The 22,350-nt window shown below is 38.0% G+C and overlaps 1 protein-coding gene across 1 annotated transcript in view; it reads right to left on the bottom strand.

The window, feature by feature from the left end:
- LOC149251276 (ketose-bisphosphate aldolase class-II family protein) overlaps positions 1-4,150 on the bottom strand; it is a 457,406-nt gene extending 453,256 nt beyond the window's left edge. The window contains exons 1-2 of the mRNA XM_089459330.1: positions 3,996-4,150; positions 3,766-3,902 (exon numbers count right to left, since the gene is read on the bottom strand). Of these exons, the coding sequence (XP_089315456.1) occupies positions 3,766-3,864 (99 nt within the window). The 5' untranslated portion in view covers positions 3,865-3,902; positions 3,996-4,150. The remainder of the gene's footprint in view (positions 1-3,765; positions 3,903-3,995) is intronic.
- Between the last annotated feature and the right edge of the window lie 18,200 nt (positions 4,151-22,350).

The raw sequence follows: 22,350 nt of genomic DNA on the forward strand, positions 1-22,350 counted from the left end.
CAAGTAAGTGGAAGAGGATTTTGCCCTAGCGAGTGAGGCAAAGTGGGCCAAGAGAAAGAAGTCCCAAGGCGAGGAGGGCAGAAAGAAGATGGACTTGATGAAAGTCAAGTGTTTTCACTATCACGAGCACAAGCACTATGCCAAGAATTGCCCACAGAAGAAAGCAAGCAAGAAGGAGCCAACAGTAGCGGCAACAGGTGAAGCTCTAGCTTCACAATTCAAACTTGATTTCACTCTCATTGCATGCATGGTCGGCACTGCCATGGGAGGCGTGTGGTATCTTGACAGTGGTGCCTCATTCCATATGACAGGGAATAGAGATCTCTTTAGTGATTTTGAGGAGAAAGACCTTAAGCAAAGCATAGAGTTTGGAGATGACGAGAGATATAGAGCTATCGGGATCTATACGGTTACCTTTCAGAAGGAGCTTGGCTCCCCTCTTAGGATCACAGATGTGATGTATGTTCCAGGACTAAAGAAGAACCTTGTTTCAGTCGCGGTATTGGAAGACCGTGGCTATGATGTGGTTTTTAATAAGGGAAAGGTTTTCCTTAGACACATCACCACGGGATAGGTGAAACAGATCAGTGCATGGGTCAAGAACCTGTATGCTCTTGAGGTTCAAGATGCATGCAAGGCAAAGGTTACAGACTTGGTGGTTGAGAGGGAGAGTAAATTACCTCTCAACATGCAGCCCCAGAAAAAGCCTCGGAAGTAGCTTCAGGAAATTGTGGAGCAGCTACAACTAGATAAGTTGAGAGGAGACGGAGTGGAGAGATCCACTCAAGCAAAGGAGTCTCAGAAGCAGTCTCAAACAATTGTGGAGCAGCCACAATTGGAGAAGCTGAGAGGAGACCAAGTGGAGGCATCCAGTCATGCAGAGACCTCCAGTAGGGGGAAATTTCGAGCCAAGTGGGCAAAGGGATCACATGCAGTCATGCCTCCAGGTGTGAGGTGGGATGATGTGAAGTGACAGTCCCAAGAGGTCTGAACTTGGGCAAGGTCCATTGAGAGGTTTTATTCATGGATTGTACCTTGCTACGGAAGCCCAAAGTACATAGTAACGGGTGGAATCAGTGGGATTGATGCAGTCAGAAATCAGAGTGATAGAAGCTAGCACAGTCAGATACTGAAGAGCACAGAGAGGGTTGACAAAAGTGCAGAAAGGCAGAGTAAAAAGAAGCACAGTTTTCAGTCGACAGAGGCAATGGCAGTCGAAGACTTTGATGACAGAAGCATCATTTTGATTCAGGTTGGATGTTTTTTTGTTTCTAGAGTTGTTGGAGCAACAACACCAGAGAGAAGTGTTGCATGCAAAACATTCCAAAGGTTCCGGATCGGGATCAAGTTGAATTTCTTTCTTGTTGAGAGGGAGTGTTGAAAACAGCAACAAGAAATGATAAAAATAGAATCCAAAAATTCCAGTTTAATTTGTCCTTGAATTAAACTGTGAATTAAAATCAAATTCTTTTCTCATAGAAACTTGTAATAGTTAACTAAGTTAAGTTGACTTAGTTAACTTAGGAATTTCGAGTTGAAAGTCTTTCTGTCGTCATGTGTATGTTCTCCCTATTTTATAGGAGTCCAATATGAGTTAATTGTGAGTTGTAATTAGACAACTCAGTTTACTGAGTTAAGGTTAGTAAAATTAGTTCCAAACTATTTGAGGAACTAATAGTGAGTTGGGTCATTAATGAACTCAACTAGTGCTACTCTAGTTAACTGAAGATTCACTCATCAGAAACTCATGCATGTCGAATCAGAGAAAGACCCAGTTGAGACTAGAGTGCAGGGACAGTGTACTATTTGTTGTATAATTTTTGAGTTGTACAGATGGTGCATGCAATCAGGAACTAAACCTAGAAGGGATTGTGCAATTTTGGATGCACTGATTTCCCTTTAAGATGGGCTAATTAGTTATAGGAATTGTGCAAGGAAATAGGGGCTTGGAGAGCTGAAGAAATGGCTAAATGTTGGTCAAGAGTTTGCTTGTGAGTTGGAGATTGATTTTACTGAGTGTTGGGATTGTTCTTGAGAGAACAAGCATTGTATTATCATCTTGGATTTCTGATTAATGCAATAGAGATAGTGGGGTTTTGAGCTGTGGATTTTCTCATATATTTATTGCGTTATGTGCCATTGTTTTTCTTCTTGTCGACTATTGTTTTGCTCGATCTTTATGTGCTTCCGCTGTAAAGAGTGGAAGTAGATTCTTGTCTCTTGTTTTAGTAGATTACATGAGCTTGTGAATCTACAAATAATTCTACAGGAACAACAAAGTTGGGATCGATTAAAATCCCCCACACTTCTATATCTCAAAAAGCTATTCCTGCTTCATTTTCCGAATCATCGTTAATGCCAAATGGGGTGTTCTTGGCTGGTTGTAGTTGATGGTTCAGTTCTCTTTGGCTTCCATAGATAGCACTAAACAATGCCATGTGCAGAAGGAAAAAGTTATGCACAATATGCCGAGTTTATTGGAGAAAGTGTCATACATAGCACTACACGATGCCCTGTGCAGAAGGAACTAGTTATGCAACCTATGCTCAGTATATGTCAAGTTATGCAACCTAGGCTCAGTATATGTCAGATGGGCACAATATGCCCAGCTTATTCGAGAGAGTGCGCACCATCCTACTAAACAGGCTATAATTTGCTTGTCTACAAAACAGTGTACATCTACTTTAATCCCTATGTATTAAGACCGGAGACGGATTAAATTTCCTGGGGTTAAACTCTTTAAAGTTTTAAACATTATTTTGAATGTTTTACATAGTGTAGATCCATCTTAACATCTAATATATTAAGAATCCCTAATGTATTAAGAGTAGAGAGGGATCAAAGATTTTAATCTCTCCTTCCTTTAACAAAGTCATAATTAGGATGGAATATATTGAATTGTATTCCAGCAGGAAAAAAATAATTTCATTTAATTTGTTAATATTGATTTTTTTGTAATGTATATATCTACAATATATACACACGAAAAGGAGATTTATTTCGTTATTAATATTTTTTAGGGGATGTACAATAATTAAGATTACGTCAGCCTTACACCCAATAGTAAGCGATGGTCTCTTCATACTGGGCTAGAGATGCCTGAGTGCGATTAGCAAGAGGACTTCGTCGTCTATCAGCTTCACTGCCTCGGCTGAAATATGAACCAAAAAATGATCCCAGTGTACATAAATATATGGATCCAGAGGTTTTAATCTCCCCAAGATTTTGGATCGAAATGCGATCCCTCTTTCTTTGTAATTTTGTGTTTTACTGGTAGATACATGGAGCTGGCATTCTTTGGTTGACCTTTGAACTTTGATCTTCGAATACAGAGGTTGAAATTTGATATTTAGAAGCAGAAGTCCAGCTAGGTGAGAAATTACGAGGGGAAAAATCCTAAACGAATAGACCATGGTGATTAAAATTTCGTGAATAGTCAATGTGAAACTCCAACGATATACTGAGAACATGGGTTTAATACTCATCTAAGTTAAAGATCTAAGGTTCTGCAGCTCAAAATTAAAACTATCTTTACTTCTTATAGTTCTCTCTCTGTTTTTATGGAATACAAACTACAGAGATGTCAAAAGAATCCATATAAGAAAGCATAATTGCATCGATTCACCAAATGGGTTGCATAGAACTCAAACTGCATAGCAGGGAATAGGGGGAATATCAACATTCTGAGGTACACCATGCTCTAAACTTCCTATAGCTCGTTAAATCTCAAACTTTAAATGTGAAGGGGGTAAGATAGCAACTCACATCATAAGCTTGAACTTGAAATCCTGCTCTGAGGAGTGAGGAGGCCATGCCCAGCCCCATGGAACCTAGTCCAATGAAACCCACCGTTGCAGACGCCATGGGTCGCTCACTTCACTTCTGTAACTCCTCACCTGATTCTGCCGAGAAAAAAAAAAATCAAATGAACATAAAAATGAAATGGACTTTAAGCACACTATATTTGCTTTGCATTTCTGATTCATATTCCATACCTACTGTTCCTCGGAGATGAACAAATCACTCTGTACACAAAACAAATACAAGCACAAAACATGTTGTATGCGTGGACGCTGTATATATAGTTTATATTTGCTTGAAGCTGACACGGATCCACGTGATACTCATAAAAAAAAATCAACTCACGATGCGTGTTTCGATGAAATTTAGATATTCTTTATTTGGTTTAATGTATAAATTATATTTGTTCGCTGTCATTTTGTATTTTTAATAAAAAACGTAATCTAAGACGAAAGCCTGGGCATATCTATCTTCAATTTCATTGGATCGCGCTTAATTACGCAAATGCTTTGATATCTGAAAAATATTAAAAATTTGTTTATGTTTCCCATGATAATGGGAGGAGTGCTTCAACATCACATTAAGTGCACTTCCGTGACATTAATCCTTAAAATATTGCAATAACATAGTGTAATTGTAATAGTAGCCCAAAAAATTGATTAATTTAAGCACGCCTTGTGAAGCATCCGTCAGTCAGTGCCGTAGTATAGTTATAAATTTTGCATTTTAAGGAATTTTTTGTAATTATAAGTTTGAGTTGTGAAATAATGGTTGGTTTTGTGGATTTTAGGTTAAATGAGTTATTTTTAGTGTGATTTTTTGGACTTTCTGGTGTTGGGATTCGGCGGAAAAAATTGAGGTGAAATCTTGATTTGTGTGAAATCCTTGGATGCTTGGAGTGAAATCTTTTTATTCGAAAGATTTAGAGTGAGGATAGCAAGAAGAGCTGCAGATCCTTCTAAGCAGCTCTTCTTTTATCATCATTCATAAGTCCTGATGATGGATCCCAGTTGGGATTTGAAACGTTGGCATAAAAATGTTCATACTGTGGATTCTCCGGTAACTGATTCAAAAGATACAAACCACAGATCTCTTAAATCCAGAATCTTGTCCCTATACGAAGGGGATGCTTGGAGTGAAATCCTTTTACTCGAAAGATTTAGAGTGAGGATAGCAAGAAGAGCTGCGGATCTCCTTCTAAGCAGCTCTTCTTTTATCATCATTCATAAGTCCTGATGATGGATCCCAGTTGGGATTTGAAACGTTGGCATAAAAATGTTCATACTGTAGATTCTCCGTTAACTGATTCAAAAGATACAAACCACAGATCTCTTAAATCCAGAATCTTGTCCCTATACGGAGGGGATGCTTGGAGTGAAATCCTTTTACTCGAAAGATTTAGAGTGAGGATAGCAAGAAGAGCTGCGGATCTCCTTCTAAGAAGCTCTTCTTTTATCATCATTCTTAAGTCCTGATGATGGATCCCAGTTGGGATTTGAAACGTTGGCATAAAAATGTTCATACTGTGGATTCTCCGGTAACTGATTCAAAAGTTATTTAAAGTAGTTTTTTGACTGTATATATGGATTTAGCACCGTCAAAAACCCCTAAGGCACCTCGATTGTGCAAGGTTACCCATCAATTGTGATTTCTTTTAATTCTTGTCGGATTTTAGAGAAATTAGACCGGAAAAACTTACCAGAAAAGTTTCCAAAAAGTCGCACTAAAGACAACTCCTATGTTAAATTCGTAGTCAAAAACATATTTTAAACAACAAAATCATAAGTTGAAAAAAAAATTGTTATAAGTTTTGCACTTCTGGAATCTTTTTGGTATATTTTCTAGTTGAATTTGTTTATAATTTCGTAGGGATTTGTTGGAATTACAAGTTTGAATTGTGACATAATTTCAGGTTTTCGGGATTTGATGTTAAATTCATAATCAAAAACATATTTTAAACAACAAAATCATAAGACTAAAAATTGTTTTGTTGAATTCAAACCAAAAGCTGCAAAACATGTAATAATTAAACAATGCCCTTATAACATGTCTAGAGTGTGGAAAAGGAGATAGCCTAGAAGTTATTCTTTTTTTTGCTTAAGCAAGAGATGGTCCTTCTATTAACTTAGGTAAAAAATATTTTACACATGTTACAACATATGCCCAGAGGCACAAACTCACCCAAAGGGGAGTGAAAATACCCTAAGTACCCAAAAAAAATCCTCCAAAAATCAGACAGAGACAAGGCCTAGACTGCCCTGGAACCAAGAGCGGGCAAGTGGATCTGAAGTCTGCTCCCCAAAACTGACCGAAGATTTGTCTTCTAACAATCCGACGGTCAAGATTCAACCCGCACAGGGGCGAAGCCCCCAAAAAACCCTAAAGTTGCCCGATCAACGCTGACCGTTGATCTTCTCCTTCTGATCCAATGGCTAGAGTCCATATCACGCGGCTTAAAAAGCCCGTTGAATACCACACAATGAAGGCGGTTTGCTTTTTCGATCCTTCGCCACGTGTTGCTTCCTGAGTGGAATCGCTGGCTTTTCCTTAATATCGTCTTTGGATTGGAAGGCACCCGATGAAGGTGGTAAACCATTAGTGGTTTTATCCTTTCGGCCCCACCAACATGCACACCAAAAGGTGGTCATTGATCTTCCCTCTCCAGATCTGACGGCCACAGACCAAATCGGACCACACAACTACTCACGAAAAACCCTAAAGTTACACGATCAATGCTAACCGTTGATCTTTTCCTTCGGATCCAACGGCTAGAGTTCATATTGCGCATCTTAAAAAGCCCGTTGAATACCGCGTGATGAAGGCGGTTTGCTTTTTCAATCCTCCGCCACGTGTTGCTTCCTGAGTGGAATTGTTGGCTTTTCATTAATATCGTCTTTGGTTTGGAGAGCGCCCGATGAAGGTGGTAAACCATTAGTGGTTTTATCCTTTTGGCCCCACCAACTTGCACACCAAAAGGTGGTCGTTGATCTTCGCTCTCTAGATCTGACGGCCACAGACCAAATCGGACCACACAATTGCTTACGAAATACCCAGCGATGAAGGCAATAATCACTGACCATCCACCTCCACGCATCGCCTGCTAAATGGCATCGCTTGTCTTCCGAGAAAACTTTTCTCGGGTCAAAGGTCGCCCGAAGTAGGTGGTATGTCTCGGGCAGTTTTTGACCCCAGTAATCTCTTCCTTTAACGCCTTCGTCTTCCATGGAATCATTCCTCCTGTGAACAGATATCTTCTGTCTCGATTACTACCTCTGTTTCTAGAAGCTTCCTTAGAAAACCGACAGTGCATCTCCGCTGAAAGGCCGTCTGAAGTGAACTTATCCATCATTTTGATGAAGTAAAATTATTTCTCTTGATTTTTCATGATACTGTTGTCTGTCGCTGAGGGCCTAGGATGAGCATTCCTCCTTCAACCTGTCATCTATTACCTCCTCCCACCAACAGCACAAGTCGATATGCTTGTTTCATACCCCCTCATTGGCAAGCCAGTCCGCAACTTTGTTGGCTTCCCTGCGGACATGCACCAACCTAAGAGTTCTCAGCATTCTTAGGTGTGCTTGGATTCTTTGGTAGACTTGTAGAAGCCACCAGTGTCCTGAGATTTTCTCTGGTGCAGCGCCAGCATTTATCCTCTTCACTGAGTTAATGACTAATTCCGAGTCAGCCTCAATGATGACATTGTGAATGTTGTACTTGAGCAGTATTTCCAGGCATAATTCCATCACCATGAGCTCAGCCATATTGTTGGTTGTTTTTCCTAGATAACTGTGGAAGATGACTTGTATGTTTCCTTCCTCATCCCTCATGACCCCTCCATATCCTGCTTCTCCCGAATTCCCTTTTGAGGCCCCATCTATGTTAAATTTTAAAAAGCCATGTGAAGGGGGTTGCCATGAAGCCTTTTCTGCTGAGGTATTCTTGTTGATCTACATAGAACCCTGAGGGGGATGAACCTTGAGCTCTAACTTCTCCAGAATTCTGGCCTCTCTTTGTCCGATGGGTTTGTCAGTAGCTACACCTCCCAGGATATGAACAGTGCCTTTAAGTTGTTTAAGAATTAGCTTAAGGATGTTGCTCACCGGACTCGCTTTATCCTTGAAAATCTTGTTGTTGCGCTCCTTCCAAACATTCCAGATTATGAATCTTGGGGTTAGCATCCAGGCGGAGTTAATGATCTCATTATCTGAAAAAAAAAAAAAAAAAAATAAATAAATAAAAAAAAATTCCGCCATTTTTTCAAAGTAGCAATGATGTCATTTACATTTCTGTCTGTCTGCTCAAAGACTTCTCCAACCCAATTCCAAAGTATTATAGTGAAAGTGCATCTATTCAGGAGATGGTTCGTAGTTTCTTCCTGTTGTCTACATAAGTGACATCTTGAGGGGCCAACAAAGCCTCTTTTTCTTAGGTTATCCCATGTCAGAATCCTGCCCTGTTGAACCAACCACTTGAATAGTTTGACTTTCATCCAATGAGGATTATCCCAGAGTTCTTTCCACGTCTTATCAGTGTTTGGAAGGTTAAGCCCTGAATCTATCCTTTTGGCCTCCTTAAGGTTGAAGAGACCTACCTTGTTCTTTCACCATCTTAGTTGATCGTCCAAGGTTGAGTTTAAGATTTTCCTTTTGTCTAAAAGACCTTTAAGGGCTATAGCTTGAGTATGCAACATGCCCATTCCACTGTAATCTGGAAGTTTCCATGTTCTCCATTTCCCATTATTCCTTGATTGGTCCCAATAGTCACTTACCCACCTTAATCCTTTATTGACGGTATCGGTGTGAATGTCTGCTAATTCTTCACTTCGGAGATTGTCCTCCTACTGCCAATTATCCTCCCAGAACCAGGCCAGATTTCCATTTCTGATCTCCTAGAAACTGTGATTTTGGACTAGGGCTCTGTTCTCCCATGCCCTATTCCAAATTGCAGAACCTTTTACTTGTCCTGTCATTCTGATGAGGTTCTTCTCCTGCCACTCTCTTGCATATTTTTGCTTCCATAATTTTGCCTAGGGGGCTTGTATTTCCTTTAGCCATCTCCACCAGATTTTGGCACCAAGAACTCTGTTAAGAATTCCTGGGTCATGAAGGCCCAAGCCACCATGGGACTTAGGTTTGCATACCCTGTCCCATGCCACAAGGGCCCATTTCTTCTTTTCTTCACCTTTCCCAAGAGAAAGTCTCTCTGAATGTTTCTTATATTAGTAATTATAGCAGTTGGTGTCGAGATGGTTGATAGCATATAGATAGGGATACGTTGGAGGATAGTCTTAGTTAGAATCAGTCTCTTTGTTAGAATTAGTGCTCTATTTGTCCATTTGCTAATCTTATCTTTTATCTTATTAAGAACAGCCTCCCAGATATCCTTGTGTAGCGGTTTTTCGGTGAGGGGAACTCCCAGGTACTTCGCAGGTAGTGACTCCCTTTGAAAGCCCAAAATTCTGGAAAGATTTCTTTGTATTGAAAAAGAAAATCTTTGATTTAGTAAGACTTACCTTTGTGCCCGCTGCCGTAGCAAACTCACTCAAAACCTGCTTGAAAGCTTTGGCTTCCTTGATAGTGGGTGTGCCTTGAAGCATAGTATCATCCACAAATTGTTGATGTGTCATCGTGTCCCCACCTTGAGTGAGTCTCAAACCCTGAATTCTCCCTCCTCCTTAGCAGCTCTGATTTCTCTCCCTAACCCTTCCATCACTAGAATGAAAAGGAAAGGAGAAAGAGGATTGCCTTGCCTGAGACTTCTAGAAGGCTTGAAGGTTTTGGAGGGAGAGCCATTGAGAAGAATTGAACAGCTAGCGGTGGTAACTAACGCCATAACCCATTTAATCCAATTGTAATGAGAGCCATAGGCTTTTAATATTGCTCTTATGTACGACCAGCTAAGTTTGTCATAGCCCTTTGCTATGTCCAACTGAATTATCATTCCTGCCTGTTTATTGGTAATGAGTGAATGAAACATTTCATGTGCTTGAATTATGTTATCTAGAATTTGTCTTCCTTCCACATAGCCCATTTGTTCCTCTGACACTAGTATTGGGAGGAGTGGTTTGAGATGGTTGGCAATTACTTTGGACATTATTTTGTATACCACATTGCATAATGCTATAGGTCTAAATCTGTCTAGAGAGGTGGCCTTTTCCTGTTTGGGGATTAAGGCTATGCCTGTTTTAAATCGTCGATAATCTTCCACTACCTCCAAGATGTCTTGTTTTACTATCCTCCAACAAGCTTTGAAAAAGTCCACATTGAAGCCATCCAGCCCTGGTCCTTTCCCATTGTGCATCTCTTTAACGACTTCCTCATTTTCTTCCTCTGTTATTGGTCTGTTGAGATTGTAATTATATTCTCTAGTAACCAATTTAGGAATGTACTAAGTAAATCTTTTCGTAAACTGGTATCTGTCTTTCGAGGTTTCCTCAACAATTTTCTGAAAATGCTGGACTAGAACCTTCTCCATCTCTTCATGAGTGTTTCTTTCTATTCCATGTTGATATGTAAGTTTCAGAATTCTATTGTTGTTTCTATGAGCTATGGTGGATCTGTAAAAGAATTTGGTGTTTCTCTCCCCTTCTGTAATCCATTGTACTCTGGATTTCTGTCTCCAGAATATTTCCTCTTGAAGACATCTATTGTCCCATTCCTATTGGAGTGACTCTGCCATCTCTTTCCTTTCATCTGTATAGCCTTCTGTGATTAGAATATGGTTTATTTCCTTTAGTTTCTTTTCCACATCTCCTTTAGCTCTGAAGATATTACCAAATTCCTTTTTATTCCACTCTTTGAGTCTGCCTTTAATGTGTTTGAGCCTACGGTGTAGAAGGAACATCTTTGTGCCTTGAAGGTGTAGCTCTTCCTTCCACCATTTTTCGATGTTTGTGAGGAAATCTGAATGTGTGAGCCAATTGTTCTCAAACTTGAAGGGGGAGTTCCTTGGTTTACCAAAAAGATAAGCTTCCAATTGGATAGGCCAGTGATCTGAACCTCCAAAAGGTAGTATGAGCGCAGTAATGCTTCTTTCCATGAGAAGAAGTTCCTCTGAAACAATAAATCTGTCCAATTTCGAGGCTACTTGGGTAGGGCCCCCTCTTTTGTTATTCCAAGTGAAGACTCCATTGCTTGTTTCCATATCAACCAATTTCATATTGATGATGAAGTTCTGGAAGGTAACTGAATCTCTACCAAGTGTTCTAGTTCCTCCTTTCTTCTCCATGAGTGATTTTGTCATGTTAAAATCACCTCCAAGAATCCAGGGTAGAGCTGGGTATCTCTTCTTCATATCCTCCAGTGTTGTGAGGAGTCAAAGTTTGTCCTCCATTGGCTGTGGACCATAGACATTGGTGATCATGTAACATTGTCTATCACCCACCGGTTGGAAAATCAGAGAAAGGTGATGTATGGATGCCTCCACATCAATCACACCAAATTTTTGTGGATCCCATAGAGTGAGAATGCCACCAGCAGATTTAATTGCCTTAACTTCAAGGTATTCATATCTATTTAACCATTTGCTATGTTTTTCGCGGACCTTCTCCATTGAGCATTTTGTTTCCTGTATGATACTATGTCAGGTTTTTCCTCTCTGATCTTGTTACCTAGATTCCTCAGTTTTCTTCTGCTCCCTAGTCCTCTAATAATGTTCCAGGTTGTGATTTTCATTGAGATGGGGTTTTAAAGGGGTAACTAAAAAGGTCTTTCATCCTTCCAGAGTTAATCATGAGTTTTCCGCACTCTAACAGTAGTTCTTTCTGTCTTTTTCTTCCCCTCCTCTTGCCTGGATTCTTTGTTAGTTTTCATATTATTAATCCTATTGAGAAAGTCCCTTTATTTTCATGGTTATCATGTCCTCTTTTGACTCCTGCAACTGTTTGATGTGACTTGTTCAGGAATATCTATCGTACCTTGTCCACATCTTCCTGAGGGATGGAGTTTATTCCCAGGTTTCCTCCTTGTTCTATATACTTTTCCAGCTCTAGGTTCTCCCCTTCCAGGATCTCCTGTAAGTCTTGGTCCTCTGTACCACTTTCGCTTTGATTCATTTCCTGGTCTTTTTCTATTTGCATGGTGTTCAAAGGGTCTGTCGTGTGTTCATTATGTTCCTGAGTGAACTCCATGCTGGTCTCTTTTCCTTTCCCCCTTGCTAACTAATTCTCTGTACTCTCTTGATCACCTCCATCTACTTCTTTTTCTCCTAAGATCTCAAAACTGTTGTGACTTCTTGTTTTGTTATCATTCGCAATAGGGTTCTTTTGTGTCTTCCTTCCCCTCCTTTTCCTTTTCCTCCTACTTTGGTGAAACCTGTCTAGTCTTTCCCTTTGCTAGTGTTTAGGTTTTCCTCCCTTCTATTAAGAGGACAATCTCTAGATAGGTGCCCATGCTCATGACATTTGTGACATCTGAACGGGATATGTTCATAGTCAACTGTTTGAACCCATTCCTCGTCATAGACTTCTAGAATGACCTCATCTGGAAGGGCTCCTGATAGGTCCATCTCCACACATATATGGGCATAGGAGGTATATTTTCCCCATAGAGTTGCCTCTGAAATTTTTAAGAAATGACCTAATTTATTGCCTATAGCTTTTAAAGACTCCGGCATCCAGTAATCTAAAGGTAAGGAGTAGAGTCTAATCCATACCGGTACCGAAGTGAAGGTTTCTCGTTCTGGCACAAAGTTCATCATCCACGGCCGCATATAGAGACCAACAACTGCAAAGAAGTATGGTCCTCCTTCAAAAATCCTGTCTCTGTCTTCCATGTTCGTGAACACCACTGTAAAAAAACCTTTGGATCCAAGATGTATATTTAACTCCCCCTTTGGTTTCCAGTTGTATTTTATCCAAGTGTACAACGCTTTCTCTGACGGCTAGATTCCCATAAATTTGCATATGATGGCATAGTTTGCCATGTGATCCCTGTGCGCTTGCAGAGCTGGATCATTCAGAATAACCCGAGGTTTAGTTATGGTCTTGGGTTTACAAGGCCCCATCTTGGCTCTATTCTCTATTCCCTGACCTTTGTCTTCCGCTTTCTCCTCCTATCGATCTTCTTCGTGGGTCCCTTGAACTGCATGGGCTTTGCTGCCTTCCGCCTTTTGATTTTCAGTTTTTTTGTCTTGACCTCCAAGGGTTGTGGAGGCATGTTCTTATCCCCTCCTCTTGCTTTGTTTAAAACCACATTACTGTAGGAGGGAGTGGAGCTCCCTCCTCCCTATGCCTCCATGGGAACCTGTAGCCCTCCATCACTGTCTTAGTTAAACCCTAGAATCCCCTGCGGAACCAGTCACCTCTCCCTCAACCACAATCATCACCTAGAAGTTATTCTTATTAAGGAACTACTCATGAATTAATTTTAGGAGATTTTTTACAAAGTATTATTAGAATTTGGTGAGATAAAATGGATATAAAAAATATTGACATGAAATTGAGTATTGGATCTTAAGTTTTTGTGATCCATATTGTAAAACAAGAGAGAGTCTTTCGGTTTAATCATATTACTAGGATTTGGTCGACGTTTTGAACCAGCTAATGTGGTTCATCCTCAAGACAAAGGTGAAAATTTCCATAGATCCTAATGAAATTGAGTATTATCAATAATTCAAATTTTAAAAATCTATTGTAATTTTAGTAAATAAAAATAAATTGTAATAATATGAAATTTTAATTATTAATTATAAATTTTAAAATTATTAAAAAATATTATAATAAGAACAAAATAATTGAGAAGAGAAGTAAAAAATTAAAAAATTATTATCTGTTTTTTTTTTATATATTTTATAAATATGTTTTCATATTATATCATAATATTGTTAATGTAGTAAGAGGAGTGGAGATAGTTAATAGTGATTTGTATATGATACATTTTTAGTAAAACAGTTTCAATAATTATATTTCAAAGATTTAAGAAGATATTGGACGACTATCTCAATGCTATTGAGAGAAAAATCCACAACCTAAAAAGCAACAATTATAAGTGGAATGTTATCCACCAAGTAATGTAACAAATAGCCAAGGTCCTTGAATTCTCTCTACATAATTGTTGGAAGACCTTCAATTATCTAGGTTATTTTGACTACCCTCACATACATGAAGACCTTAGACTGGACATCAATCCTACAAAAGATCATAAGCAAAATGATTGATTAGGGGTCATAATGGGTCAACCCATTAGGCAAGGTAGTCTTGATAAACTATGTTTTATCCCTCATGGCTCTAGAAAGAATAATGCAAATCATAAAGAAGGAAATCAAAAGCTTTTTGTTTCAAGAAGGAAAGGAAACACACTAAAACACATCATTTAGTAAACTAGAACATACTAAGAGTGCCCTATGATGAAAAAGCGTTGGCAACAAGAGAACCAACATAAAATGAATCAAGCATTGGGAGCTAATATATATCGTGGTGATATATATTGAGTAAGTCAAAGTCGTGGAAATAAGTATTAATGAAAAAGAACATTTAAGAGGATGAGACAATTTGGTCAAATGGAGCAAGACCAATATTTTTAGTAAACTATGAAGTAGAATAAAAGAGTTGGGTCAAAGGTTTAATGATAAATTTGTGCGAACAACCAAAGGATTTGATAACAATACCATGTCAATCATCAAGTTGGCAACTTAGAATGGGGGATTTAGAGTTTTGAGAGTGTAGAGAAGCATGAAAGCAATATATTGTCTTCTCTGGGGGAGCTTCAAAAGGAAAATCCAAGGTTGGTAGGTGTGGGGAGGGGGAGATGGATCATCTTTGAACCTAAATGAATGAAAGAAACTAAAATTGCATGGGGGATGGGGATCTGAATCAATAATGAGGTAGGAGTTTTAACATTATATAAAGGTTAAAAGACCAAGGGTTCGAAAAGCAATGATGGTGGTGGGACTAGGAGTAATTCTAGGATCTCTACACCACAAAGTCCCTCCAAAGAACTTCAAACTCTCTAAAATTTCAATGATGTGTATAATATTTTGATGAGCCCATGTCATGCAACATTGGTAGGATAACAAATTAATATACTAATGTCACCCCCTTCACTTCTACGTCAATCCTCTGGTGCAAGTGATTGATCATTGTATGATGGTAGAGGTGAGTGATGCATGAGGCTTTATTTGGCTTGCAATTGACATATAGCCTGAGTTATTTTCCCTTGTTGTAGATTGTAGTTCCTTCTCCGAGAATAAGTGGTGGCCATGTGGGTTTATAAAGTTTGGAATTCGGATATGGCCTAAAATCCCACTCTCGACAATAACATTTTCTCCAAGTGTAAGCAGTAAGTGGAGTTGCTCATTTTGTTGGTTAAAAATTATACATCTTATCGAGAAGAAGTATGCCTACAATGGCACATTTCTAGTATAGGAGTGGATGGTTTGTCTTACATGAACATAATGAGATGAAGAGAGAAGTAAAGTGGTGTGAAATGGAAACAACATAAACATAATGTCATACAATGAATTCAACCATTCACTAGAATAAATGGGAAGATGAATTTGAGTGGCACATCCATAAGAAAAATTATAGTGGGGATTCTTGTGGTTGACACAACAAGTAGGAGTTCGTAGTAGGAAACACATGGAGCTCAATAGATAGTTGAGAACTTTGCAGCTATTAGCTAGAAGAATTGCATACCATCTCAAATAATTTTGGCCCAACTCAACTTACATCCAAAAGTGAATTTACCACTCCATCTTATTAACTTGATCCCATGTGAAGACCCCTCCCTATATGGCCTCTCTTCAACCTTGGAGGAACATAGGGACACTTTGTGCTCTCAAAATTTGGAATTGGTCAATGACACAAAAGAGGTTATCCCTACTACTACAATTGAGAAGGACAAGTGCTCTAATGAATCTAGAATTGAACCACATGAGGACTTGCAAGCATAAGCCTACCATAGTCATGAATTAATCATTTTATTTTCAATGTTTAATATGTTTTGTCATGTTATTTTTTTGCTTAAGCAATATGTAAGGTAGAACATCTACCAAGCTTATGGAGGTTGGAACAAGGAAGATAGACCCCTTATAAAGATAGATATGCAATTTATTGTTTTGGATAACTAGTTATAACCATCCATTATCCTTTTGCATTACTAAAGTGTTCAATTCAGCCACAACATTTCTAATATAACTTATACTTGTTACAATGAAAAAGACCACAAGAGAATAATTGAAAAAAAAAAGAAAATAAACTCTTTTATAATTATGCACACAATTTCAATGATATATCCATCATACACAATACCTAACAAATAACATATATTCTAGCTAATTTTTAACCATCACATGATAATATTGACAAAACATTGTAATATGGAATTCCAAGTAAGAAAGCGATTAAATTAACATCATAATATAATAATAGTGATGACAATGATTATTGTTTCCATCCACTAAGACCAATCTTGATATAATGGACACTGAGAAAAATGGTAAGAGATAAGTATATATGTCAAAGAAACAATTCCAAGACAAGTGTCTTTTAGGTGTGTTTGAATCATTAATGGTTATAAGGAAGTAATTAATTTGATTTAATTTGTGTTTTTATGATTTAGGAGATCAAAGAGAAGCTTTTCAAATCTCCATAGTTATAATAAGTTAACAAGTTTTGAATATTGGTAGTGTTCATATATTTTGAAATGAAGATTTAATGTAAGTATAAGCAAGACATTTTAAAAGACCATATTTTAATTTCCACCTTCTTATTATAGCAAGTTGGACAAATTTTATTTTATTTTATTTTGAAAGTGACAAAACCTATCATAACTCAGTAGTCAATTAACAAAGAAAACAACCATCATTAGCCATTGTCCATGAATGCAAGCCAACTCAATATTATTATTCAAGAAAATCACGCCACCCAAATAACTTAATAGTGGTTTATAAGGGAGTTGCCATGTCCCCGTTTTTATTTTCCTCTATAGTACATTCAAGATGGGTTTCTAGGGTATGTGATGGTCAGGCCACAAGAGCATTATTACATCATCAAGGTTCCCGATGGAGTTTTGAGGATTTTTTGTGGATTCGATGGCATTCGCTTGGCATATTCCATCATCCACACAACTTTCCTTTCGTTTCGTTGCATTCCAACAACTTTCAAAAAATAGCATTATTATGGGGCCTAACTTAATTAATTATACTTGAGGTGGAATTTCGAGAAGATTATTTAATGGAACACCTCGATGTAATAACTTGTTGGAACCAGAACGAGAAGATCTACATGATGGGATGATGAGAAGTGACTTCCAATGGTCGAGGAGAGTATGGTGGGCGATTTACCATTTCCTTTAATTAAAAATGACTTTAATTAGTCATTTAATTAAGGAAAAATAATTAATTGGAGGAAAAGGCCTAAAAGTGACATTAAAAATAATAATGATAATAATAGAAGAAGAAGAAGAAGAAGAGGTCATTTGGAGACATCTTGGATTGGAGAATTAAATTCCCTACCATAGTAGCCCCAAGATAGAAACCCTAGGTGATTCAGTGAGAGTGGTCGAGTACCCCAACTCTCCCCTTGGTGAATTCATCCAGAATTCACAGGTTACAACTTATTGATTTTTAGTATATTATGGAGGTCAAATGTGGCATTGTTGCAGATCTTTGAGGTTGTCACCTCATCCATTTCCATTTTCTTGTATCAACATATTATATATTAATAAAATAAGGTTGAGATTATCGTGCTTATTTTTCAATTGTAGAATCTATTTCCAATTTGGTTGTTGATTTTCTGGTTCATAATGGTGCATATTATCTATTTAAATTAATGATAATTTTTTTGAAGCAATTATCTGCAAAAAAATATTTGGGATATTACAATGGTATCAGAGCATGGTTTTGGTCAGTTGTCAGTTAAAATCAAAGTCATTGTATTGTTCCTAAAGAATAAAGGAGCAAAGTTTGAGGGTTAAATTTCTTAATCTATTTGTCGAAGAATAATTGTTGCATGTGATTTCTCAAAGTGTCGAAGAGAAAATATTGAATGGAGTAATATTGGTTTGCAGGAAAAAATTATTTTACTGCACCGAAATTATTTTGTTGGGCCGAATTTATCTTTCTGGATTGAGATTATTTTGTTGGGCCAAATTTATCTTATTAGGCCAAAATTATCTTGCCATGCTAAATTTCTCTTGTCGGCCTGAATTTCTCTTGTTGGGTTTAATTATTTTGTAGCAGTTGAATTTATTGGTGAAGAGGTTCTTCCTCGATATTATTAATAAATTTGGCCATGTTTCCTGTTGTGGCATTTTTCAATAAAAAAATTGTGATTCATCGGCTATCCAATTTTTGTTGGAATTCATTAAAATTTTGGCATAAATTACTTCTGGATTTATTTATTAATTTCTCTTGTTAGGTTCAATTATTTTGCAGCAGTTGAATTTATTGGTGAAGAGGTTCTTCCTCGGTATTATTAATAAATTTGGCCATGTTTCTTGTTGTGGCATTTTTCAATAAAAAAATTGTGGTTCATCGGCTATCCAATTTTTGTTGGAATTTATTAAAATTTTGGCATAAATTACTTCTGGATTTATTTATTTATTTATTTTTTATTTTTTTTGAAGAATTTTTATTTACTGAGGTCGTATTATTGTTCCATTTATCGTAATTATTTGTGGGATCCATATTTGTCTATTGGGGACGAGATTATTTGTTGGGCTCAGTTTATTTGCCAAAGCCCTGTTTATTTTTTGGAGCTAGATTTATCTATTGGGGTTGAGTTTATTTGCTAGAACCCAATTTATTTGTCAGAGCCTAATTTATATGTTTGAGGTTTTGTAGGAGATTTCTTTCATTTGAGCCAGTGATTTCGCAGTGGGTTTCAAGACTGAAGATTTGGAGCAATGTGGTACGAATTTATCTTATTTGAAGCAATGCATAAAGCTAGGCAAATAAGGGAATTTGCACTAATTAGGGCTTTCAAGGTCAGCTGAATTTTCCTAATATTTTTATGGGTTTTGTGAGAGTTCATGGTTAAAATTTCATAATTTTTTTTGGCAGTATTCGGGTTGTAAATCAACATTCCTTCAGCAATTCATTTTATTGGTAAAGTGGGTAATTCACACCACTTGGTGGGCTTAATATTGGCTTGGAGTTAAGCTAAACCGTTTCTGAGTTTTTATGGTTTTGGTGTGAAGAGCTCCATGTTAAATTTTCAGAATTTGAGCATTTTTTAGGTAGAAACTTCAGTTCTGATTCAATAGCAGCAATAGTATTTTCTTGGCAGTGTGTGCTAATTGTTTGGGCCATTTCCAACACTTGGGGTCTACTTCATTTCACATGGGTTTTGCATGCATGTCATGTGGTATCAAACTCATTTGAATAATCTAAAACATGGATCAAACCTTCATAAATTTCCTTAATAAACTAGCAACGGAAATCAATAGATCATTTTCCAAGGGGATACTTACTTTGCTATAGCAGGAGCAACCATAAAAAAAGAGCATGAGTTGGGCTACAAAATCTATGCATTTGGGATAGATTTGAGATACGTAGGATTTTCAGTAAAATCCCTTCTCAAATTGGAAGAGCTTGCTTCACTCCTCTCCAAGGTAGATCCATTAGATGGGAAGAGCTTGATTTGGGCTCTAAAATCATCCATTCTTGCTTTAGTACAACACAAATATTTGGACCATCCATGTATAGGATTCAAATTTCTAGTTGCCTCTTGTATTAATAGTATTATGACGTTGACTGCACCTATTCCCCCTTACAGTGATGGCATTATGAGGAGATTCTTCAAGAGAGTCTTCACACTGATAGTGGAAGCCTTTTAGGATTTGGATAATAGTGAGAGCCCTACATTTGGGAAGAGGCTAGAGATTCTATAAGCCATGGCCTTGGTTAGATCTTATGACCTCATGTTTCAGCTAGGGTGTGACAACTTGATCCTGCAGATGTTCCAAATCTTCTTCAACATTAGGAAACATCATCATGACATAGTCATAACAAACATGCAATCCATTTTGTCCTCATGTATGGGAGGTTATGATGCCATTTGTAGGAGGTTGTAGTCTAGATTATTGATCATTTGGAGGAGAGAAAAATTGGTCCCACTTGTTGCTTATGAACTATCTTAAAGGTTGGTTAGGTAAAACATTGGCCTATTCAATAGATGATTAACCCAAGAGGAGTTGGAGGATTCATGGTGACCAAACATGCAGCAAGAATGAGCTAGGAGGAAGGATATTTGCTTCATCTGCAAGGAACCTTGGGGACCTTACCACTCATGCTTGAGAGATGCGGATGAGATGGTAGAGGTAAAGAAGGAGGAAATTCCTTCTAACTTTCAGGATGAGGATTCTTATTTGGATGAGTCCATGGGTTCATACGAAGATGCATCTAAGTAGCATGAGCAGTCATGTGGAGTTGTTGAGAGCAAACCAGATTTATATTCCCGTGTGTATAGTGAGCAATCAATGGACTCTATGGGAGACATTCCGGGTGATGAGACACCGGTGACGATTCAACATGAGTAGAATATGGTGGAGCATGAGACAATTGAGGAGGATGATATGCATAGTATGCCTAATGAGCCTTTTATAGAGAGTCAATTGGAGGTTCATGTTGAGCCCATGATAGAGGAGGATGAACAACCATCTTTTGGACTAGCCATTGATGAGGAGCATGTAGAAACACCCTGTGTGACATAGGAGTCACCATTATTGGAGATTCCTTTGATATTCTCAGTTGACACATTGGTGAAGATAGTTGAGCTTACACTCGTAGGGCCATTCGTTGATGAGGCGTTGGGAGACACAGAGATACCCACCATTGATGAGGTGCTGAGAGGCACTTCCACCATTGATGAGGTGCCAGGAGACACAAAGGTACCTAGAGTTGTGCCCAAGTTTGCTGATGTTAGCCACCCACAACAGGTCCATCAATTCCAGGATGTCTTAATATCATTAAGAAAGAAGTCCACTACATTCCAAGAGACCATTTTGCAGCGAAACAAGGAACTAGATGGCATGAACAATTTGTGTCAAGTCAGTGGCCAAGTTGACTCATGTTGGGGAACAATTAGATTCCCTAATAGTACATCTACAAGAGTAAACATTGGAGCAGCCCTCTTCAGGCATACATAGGTGGGGCTAATAGCATTTTTGGGTTACCTTTGCACATTGGGGAGAGAGAGAGGCAGATTTACCTAGTCAAATCTCATGTGTTTACTAGGAAAGTGAGATGAGGTGACATGAGTTGTGTAGGGCACAACATATGCATTTTGGGGTTGTTATGTGTATGGGTATACATGCATTCGATCCTTCCCTTGGGGTTGGATGACGAGAGATATTGAGTTGGTATTGCACAGACAACTAGAAGGGTGGTAGATTAGAGGAGCGTGGAATTCCTCGTCAAATGAAGGAGATGGTGGTGAATCCATCTTTGGTTCTAGCCATTGATGAGGTGCAAATAGATGTAGTGGTAGCCAACAAAGTTACAACATTTATAGGCAGCAACCTTCTCCAGGAGTACATAGACAAGGCTTGCAGCACAACGTGCCCACTTTTGCCCATTATATGGAGAAGGACAAATTTCTTGGACATATCTTGTTGGGGAACTAGACAAAGCAGCATGAGTTGAGTGTGGACCAACATCATCATATCATACTTGTTCCTTATGTTAGAGTCAGTATTTGCATACTTCCATTAGTGATCAAAACCCCTCTTTTATATCATATTAGGATCCCATTCTATTTTTTTTGTCATTCCACCTAAGTCCTCATTTAAAAATTTACTCATTGATGGTAGCCCTATGTCAAAAGCCCTACTCTCTCTCAAAAATCGATATTTGCTAGCCCACCTTCATGTGCCTTACTGAGCATACATTGACCATAAAGGCTCATTTCATCATGTTTTGTGTCAGTCAAGTCCACATGGGGTCTACTCATTCAAGGTCCCATTATATCACTAGGTTTCATTTTTTTCAAGGTCCAATAATACTCCACTTCACTGCATAAAGCCAACAAAAAAAGTATGAGAGTGAAAAAAATAATAGCCTTTTGTCATTTAAAAAAGGATTGATAAACGTGTGACTGTGTTTGCCCAAGTTCTAATTTTTATTCCAAGTATCAGTTCTATTTCAGAGTGTAATTTTATTTCAAAAAACAGAGATGTAATATTTTTTCTAATTTATGTAATTTTATGTTCATTATATGTAATAAGTTACTATTCCTAAGTTTTCAACTCAAAGAACTATGTGCCAACTTCATCCAAGCAAATTCAAATGTGAAGAGTGCCAAAACTCCATGCATCATCAACCTACAAAAAAGAAAATCAGAGAGTAAAGGGAAATTAGCAAGCATTTCAAAAAGGAGAAATGAAACATTAGAAAGTGGGTTTTAAAGCTAAAAGATCAAATTAATTTGAGTATAAAGGCCTTCCTAGCATCTAACTCAACTCCATTTGCCTCTTATCATTTCTTGAGCAAACCCCAAGAGACCATTTTTCACAATTCTGGGCGAAAATCAGCAAAACAGAGCAAGTGTTGCGCGTTCTCTTCTGGCGTTGCGCGTTCTCTTCAGGCACTGCACACTTTCCCGGCGCTGCT

Source organism: Pinus tabuliformis, chromosome 7 (assembly GCF_031772625.1).
Source record: "Pinus tabuliformis cultivar Carrire ecotype Pingquan chromosome 7, CPIR1, whole genome shotgun sequence".
NCBI lineage: Eukaryota > Viridiplantae > Streptophyta > Pinopsida > Pinales > Pinaceae > Pinus > Pinus tabuliformis.